Below are 7,013 nucleotides of genomic sequence, written 5' to 3'. Positions count from 1 at the left end.
AAAATCCCAATGTTGAATGAGGCTAAGTTTTTGGGTGTTTCTTTTGACCAAAAACTCACCTTCTTACCACACTTGCGCAACCTGAAGAGTAGATGTTTAAAATCTTTAAACCTTCTAAAGGTACTGTGCTGCTCATCCTGGGGAGCAGACAAATGTTCTATGCTCAGGAGTTATAGGGCCCTTGTCCGCTCTAAGCTGGATTATGGATGTGTTGTGTATGGCTCTGCGCGAGAATCTACTCTTCGGATGCTGGATCCAATTCACCATCAAGCACTGTGTTTGTGCACTGGTGCTTTTCGAACTTCCCCTGTCCAAAGTTTGTACGTGGATGCTTATGAGCCTCCACTATCTCTCAGGAGAGAACAGTTGTCTCTTTTTTACTACATCAAACAGAAATCTCTGAATAGACTTTCAGCTAGTAGCTCAGACACTCAGCTGAAAAAGTTATTTGCAGCTCGGACAAGTTGTGTCCCTACATTCAACATAAGAATGGAGAATGTAAGCAGCACGATTGACCTGGACACAAGCAACATCTCACAGGTAGAGGTTAATGGTATTCCACCTTGGTCAACCCCACTGATAAATGGTGATTTAAGCTTAAAGCGGTTCCCCAAAGAAACCACACCAGATTACATCTATAGATAGCACTTTGCAGAAATTCAAAATTGTGACAGGAATTTAATTCCTATTTACACCGATGGATCTAAATCAGATAACTATGTTGGCTCAGCCTGTTTGCCAGGATGAAATCGTGGCAGAACAAATTTCACCAAATTCTTCCATTTTTTTCTGCGGAGTTGCAGGCTATTTATTTAGCCCTAAAGTATATAAATAGGAAAGGTCATCGTTGCTGCGCAATTTACACTGACTCAGTTAGTGCACTTCAGGCTTTGATCTGGTGTGAATGTCGTTCTCACTCTATAGTGATTAAAATTCAGAAATTAATTTGCCATCTTACTATGTGCAACTTCTCTATAAAGTTTTGTTGGGTCCCAGGCCACGTGGGTATAAGAGGAAATGAAGAAGCTGACACAGCTGCTAAGTCAGCAAGTCCTTCACAGATTACAATGCATATCGAAGGAGGTGATTTGAAGCTAGTCGTTAAAAATCGACTAGCAGAGAGATGGCAAATTATGTGGAATGCACAAATCCACAATAAACTACACGAGATCAAACCTTTGGTTGAAAATTGGACACGTAATAAGCAGTATGATAGGAGATCTGAGGTTGTCCTTTCTCATCTGAGAATTGGACACACTCGACTGACTCATCAATACCTTTTGAAGGGTGATGACCAACCTGTATGTCAATATTGCAATTGTACTGTAAGTGTTAAACACATACTTTGCAACTGCGCTGCTCTTGATCAATGTCGTAGACCGCATTTTGGAAATGCAAGTTTGAGAGAGATTTTGGGCCAGAGGCCAAATCTTGATAAGATACTGAACTTTTTGAAAGTTGTAAATATTTATAAAGAGATTTAATTAATTAATCAATTATTCATATACTTATTTATTTATTTATTATATACTTATATTTGTTTTGCTGTGTTGTTTATTTGAACTTATTTATGTTTCTGTGTTGTGTCTATATTTTGTTATATATATTTAGTCTTCTTTATTATTATTTTTTACCTATTGCTATGGTGCAGCATGGCCTGAATGGCCCTTGTGCCAGAAAACTCAAACCAACCAATCAATCTGGTTTTAATCACCTGTGTAATCATGGGCTTGTTGTAGATTGTCTGCAGTTCCTGGTTTGTTTTTCTCCTCCTCCATGTTGGTTCTCCATCGATCATGCTATCATTATCATCATAGTCTTCCACAAGTCCAAAGATTTTCCTTAGTATTTCGTTTTTGAATCTCTGTAGTTGTAGTTCCTCCTGCTTTGTCATTGGCCATGTTTCACATCCATACAGAATTGCAGATCTAATTGGTGATTTGTATACACTTAGCTTCATCCTTTTACTAAGGAGTCTGCTTTTTAGTATGTTTGTTAGCCTGAAGTAGATTTTGTTTCCCTGTAGTAAGCGTGTTCCTATCTCCTTATTGAAGTCATTGTTTCTGTTTGTCACTCCCTAAGTACTTGACGGATTCTGTAGTGCTGAATGTCATATTGCCTATGGTTAGATGTTCTTTGTGAGGTTCTCCCTTTTTAGAAATAACCATGGTTATGACCAGATATTTAAATAGTGTCTTTCTGGATCATAGTACAGCAGATGATCTCTCTGCATTTCTCAATGGCCTTTCATACTTTCAGACATTCATCTTGATCTAACAAAAATTCTTCATATCTGTATGGACGGACCAAATGTAAAGATAAGTTTTCTGAATAAATTAGAAGATCACATGGAGACACAGAATGTTGGTAAATCATTTGTGAGAATGGGAACATCTGGTTTACATGTAGTCCATGGTGCTGTAAAAGCTGGTTTTAAAGTAGTAGATTGGAATTTGTTACCACTGCTACAGAATTTGTACTATTTGCTAAAAGACTCACCCACTTGGCATGCTGAATACATTGCTATAAGTGGAAGCAGATTATTTCCCTAAAAGTTTGGTTTAACAAGGTGGTTGGAGAATGGAGAGTGCTTAGAACGTGCAGCAGAAGTTGTTGAATTTGTGAAGACATACATAAACAACAGTACAAAGTTGAAAGACAGCAAGGTGGCTACATTCTTGAGACAGGCACTCAATAAAGTTTAACTTTAATAAAGTTAAACTTTAATAAAGTTAAACTTTTATTTTTTTGGTCAATATGTACACAAAGTGAGAGTTTTCTCACCCGATTTCAGAGCAACAAACCTCTTGCACCCTACCTTTATAAAGCAGTTGTTCAATTATTAATGAACCTGATGAGAAAATTTGTGAAAAATGACATGATCACCGACCAGCAGTTTCTAAAAATAGATTTAAATGCTAATGAAAAGTTGGTACCTCTGAAGAAGGTACCTCTTAGTACCTTTGGATATTGGTTTCGGAGCAAAAATGGTTTTAAAAGAATTGAAAGTAAGCGACAAAGATATTCTGTGTTGTCTAAGAAATTGTCAAAATGTGCTGAAAGTGATGACACAAAAGATTATTGAGAAGGGACCTGTCAAGTACAAATGTGTGAAGACTTTGAGCAGCTTAGACCCAGAAATTATTAAAATGCAATCAAATGTTGGAATATTGTATTTCAATGTTTTACTGGACATTCTACATGATACAAACAGGATTGATGAGAAATGTGCTGTCAAAACAAAAGAACAGTATGATATGCTCTGCAATAAAGTGTCCATAAAACCCTATTTTTTGTAGAATAGGGTTTTATGGACACTTTATTGCAGTTTAAAGTTTGAGGACTTTATATCTGAAAGGAGTGATGATGATGGTCTGGACACATTTTATTGTGAAATTATGAAGGATGATAGGCAACTGCAAGATCTATGGTCTATTATCAAAATTTCTCTTTCTTTCTCACATGGGAATGAAGTGTTGAGAGTGGTTTTTTGGTTAACAAATCACTGTTGAGTGGAAATCTTAAGGAAGAAAGTTTAGTTGCTCAATGCTTAGTTTATGATGGAATCCATTTTGCAGGTGGTATTGATTAAATAAATATACACCAGAAAATGTTGTTAACAGTCAGAGGATCTAGACAGCAATATATTGCATCTCTGCAACAGAAAAAAGATATTCAGAAGCAGCAGGCATTGAGGGCTGAAGAAAAAAGAAAACTTACACAACAACTTAAAGATTTAAAACAACACAAAAAAATGTTAAGAAAAGATTACGAAAAGGAAGAAAAAGAGATTGAAATCAAAATAAATACACTTGAGGAAAAAAGCTAAAACTATATTAATATAATAGTTCTTGTGTTTTGTGAATTGTAATTCATTTTTTATTTTCTAATTATCTGTATTTTGAAAAAGAGAATTAATACTAAGAAGTTTCTCTGTATTTTAATTGTCCAGTTTGTAAAAAAATAAAAAGATTTTACAATAAATTAGATGCATTTGTTAGAGAAGCTATAGTATAAACTTACACCTTTTCCTCTTTATATACAATAATCAATTTTTTTACATAGGAAAAATGCTTTATTTAAAAATTTTTAAATTTAATTTTTTGTTAAAATTATGTTGCTGTTTAAAAAAGTTACTCTTTTTGTTGAAAGATTGGTTTTAAAATTGCGTGTTTCTAAGTCAAGAGTTCATCATTTTAAGCACAGTACAGTACTATTTGTTTATCAAAGAATACTGTTTGTTGATTTTATGCTACCTTGTATTTACTAGATTTACATACAAATAATAATGATAAATGATGATAAAATAAAAAGCTTGTGTTTTGTTTGTAAATTGCTTATTTTTTTATTACATTGAAGTTGTGGATTCTATCAAACATTTTTCTACAGGACATATGTACTGTATTTTTTTAATGTGGCAGTCTTTGAAGCATATCAACTGTGCAAAAAGAGGGATAGATGTACTCATTGTTCACAGTAAATGCTGTTTTATTATGTCAATATTTCACACTAAGAAATATGAGGGTCAGGGAATTTGGACAAAGTTGATCAGGGAAAGTCATGGAATTGAAAACAAANATATAGTAGAGCGTCGTTTATCCGAATCAATTGGGGACTGTGGTTGTTCGGATAACTTATTTTTCAGATAATGGATTATGTACGAAAAAATATATTAATCTATCCCGTGTTGAAATTTTTCTCTGTTGCGTGTCGCTTTGCATTGAATTTTCGTCTATGTTAAGCCTAACAAAAATTTTTATAATAATAATCTTGGCTATTGTATCATTAAAAATTAGTTCTTTATTTTGTGCAAAGAAAATAAATATATTGAAAAATATAAAAACAAAAAAAATTATACTTTAGGAGTTAATCTAGTATCAAAAATGTTCGATTCAGCACAACACACTTCGACTGGAATGCTTTCGGTTAACTGACGTTTTAGTTGATTGGCATTCGGATAATCGATACTCTACTGTATTTATAAGTTTCTCTTATTTCTGAATACGAAATTGTAAATGGTTCTAAAAATAAAAATTTATTACTTAATGTAGGAATAATTACTTAACCAAGGAATAATAACTTTATTTTAAAATCTATACTTAACTTTAATATCTGTAATAAAATCTATAATAACTTTATTTTAAAGTTGTTAATTGTTATATTTTGGATTAAAACATAACAAAGTTTATTATTGGGCTAAAATTTGAATAACTGTAGACCTATAAATTCCTGGCTATCTGTCTTTCTTAATCTCAAGAATGGTGTTAGATAGATGAAAGTCAAGACCAGATATGGAAAGTTTAGGAGCAGGAGACTGCTTTGGGCTGGAAATCACATTATTTCAATTTAAAACTTTTCTCCTGAATAAAGTTAGATACATAACTGGCATGACTTCATTGTTAACAGGAAAAGTAAGGTGTACGGGGCAAAACACTGCTAAACTTAAGTGCATTGTGATGATGTTGTAATAAATAATTGTACAAACATCGCTAAACCTGATATATAATATAGCTACACACCAACCGAATGCCAAAAATCTATCGGGCTAGTATAAGGCTAATTATTAAATGAATTACGTAACCAATTTGGCTTTAGAGGTAAGCGTTAGGTGCCATCTCTTATTAACATTAATAATTATAAATAAATAAATTAATTTAAATAATTTAGAACCGCTGGGAGGAAAAAAAAAAAATTAATAATTAGCTTTATACTAGCCCGATAGATTTTCGGCATTCGGTTGGTGTGTAGCAATAAACAATTGCTCTTTCTTTATAAAACTTGTATGTATAATATAATGATATTAAATAAATATAATTATAGTACATAGTGATATAATATAAATAGCACAGAATTTTATTAAACTGTTAAAATTTGATACAGAAATCAGTATATCTATGTAAAATAAAAATGTACTACGTATTTAATTAATCCAGACAAATCTGTAAAAAAATTATATGATTCTTTTACAGAATCATATTGACCTGGAAAAGGTTTAATATGTCATTTCACACATTTTTGTTAGTTTATTTTGCTATATTTATGTAATATTAAATTGAATGTGATGCTTGTGATTTTTTTAAATACAGAATGCTTTATTTATTATTGAAATTGTAAGAAATTTTCAGTTTATAATAGTTTCAGTTACAGGCATACTTCACTTTACAGCATTTTCCTAACAACATTTTACAGTTATACAGTAGAGTCCTGGAAACTTGGCCTAATGTGGACCGAAGAGTGGCCGAGTTTGTGAAAATGCTGGGTTATTGGGAATGGGGTTAAAAAAGAATAAGTACAAGTGTTTCCTCAGAAAATATTGTACTGTACTTGTATGTGTTGTTTGCTTGAGAATACAACAGAGAATAAACTGCCCAAATAGCCTTAAACAAAGGAAAAGTATGTACTTTATGAAGGCATAGAGTCTTTACTACATGAAAATGAAAATTAATGAATACACAGTGTACAGTAATTTACCTGATAAGACAGACCTCAGAAAAATACTTTATGAAGCATAAAGTTGTCTATAATGAAAATTAACTAGGGGGTTTTTCGTCCTGCCAAGTTATCCGGACTGCTGGGTTATCGAGTGCCGAGTTTTTGGGACTCTACTGTATTAATGTTTATTACAGTATTTTTAGTGCTACTTTGCACTAAAAGAATTTTTTGAATATTTTATTTAGTAGTTTTGTGTTGTTTTTTTAAGTCTAGCACTATTGCACATTTAATAAATGGTAGTGTACATTTTTAATCTTTTATGTGCATTAACTGAAAAAGACTGTGCTTTATTTTAATGTGTTATTCCTGATAGTCCTGTTAGTCTGATAGGCCGGTGTATTGATTTTAATAGTTTTAATTAAGCAAATTTTGTTTATTATGTTTGTAAACACACCATAAAATACATCAGAACAAAAATATTTATTACTAGAAATGAAGCGTTAAATAATTAGTTGATTTTTTTTATTTCATTCAGATAAGTCTAGACATGGAGTCTAGTTCTTATTCTTACATTTCTTTTC

The 7,013-nt window shown here is 32.2% G+C and overlaps 1 protein-coding gene across 1 annotated transcript; it reads left to right on the top strand.

The window, feature by feature from the left end:
• The first annotated feature begins 709 nt into the window (after nucleotides 1-709).
• Nucleotides 710-1,539, top strand: LOC111637275. Its single transcript, XM_023382744.1, has one exon. The coding sequence runs from the start codon at nucleotides 744-746 to the stop codon at nucleotides 1,482-1,484; it is 741 nt and encodes a 246-aa protein (XP_023238512.1). The 5' UTR covers nucleotides 710-743; the 3' UTR covers nucleotides 1,485-1,539.
• The last annotated feature ends 5,474 nt before the right edge of the window (nucleotides 1,540-7,013 follow it).

This window comes from Centruroides sculpturatus, unplaced genomic scaffold (genome assembly GCF_000671375.1).
Source record: "Centruroides sculpturatus isolate CEXI.00-Female unplaced genomic scaffold, Cexi_2.0 scaffold1121, whole genome shotgun sequence".
NCBI classification, from domain to species: Eukaryota; Metazoa; Arthropoda; class Arachnida; order Scorpiones; family Buthidae; genus Centruroides; species Centruroides sculpturatus.
Note: the sequence above shows the minus strand (reverse complement) of the source record. Positions and strands in the feature narration are given on the sequence as shown.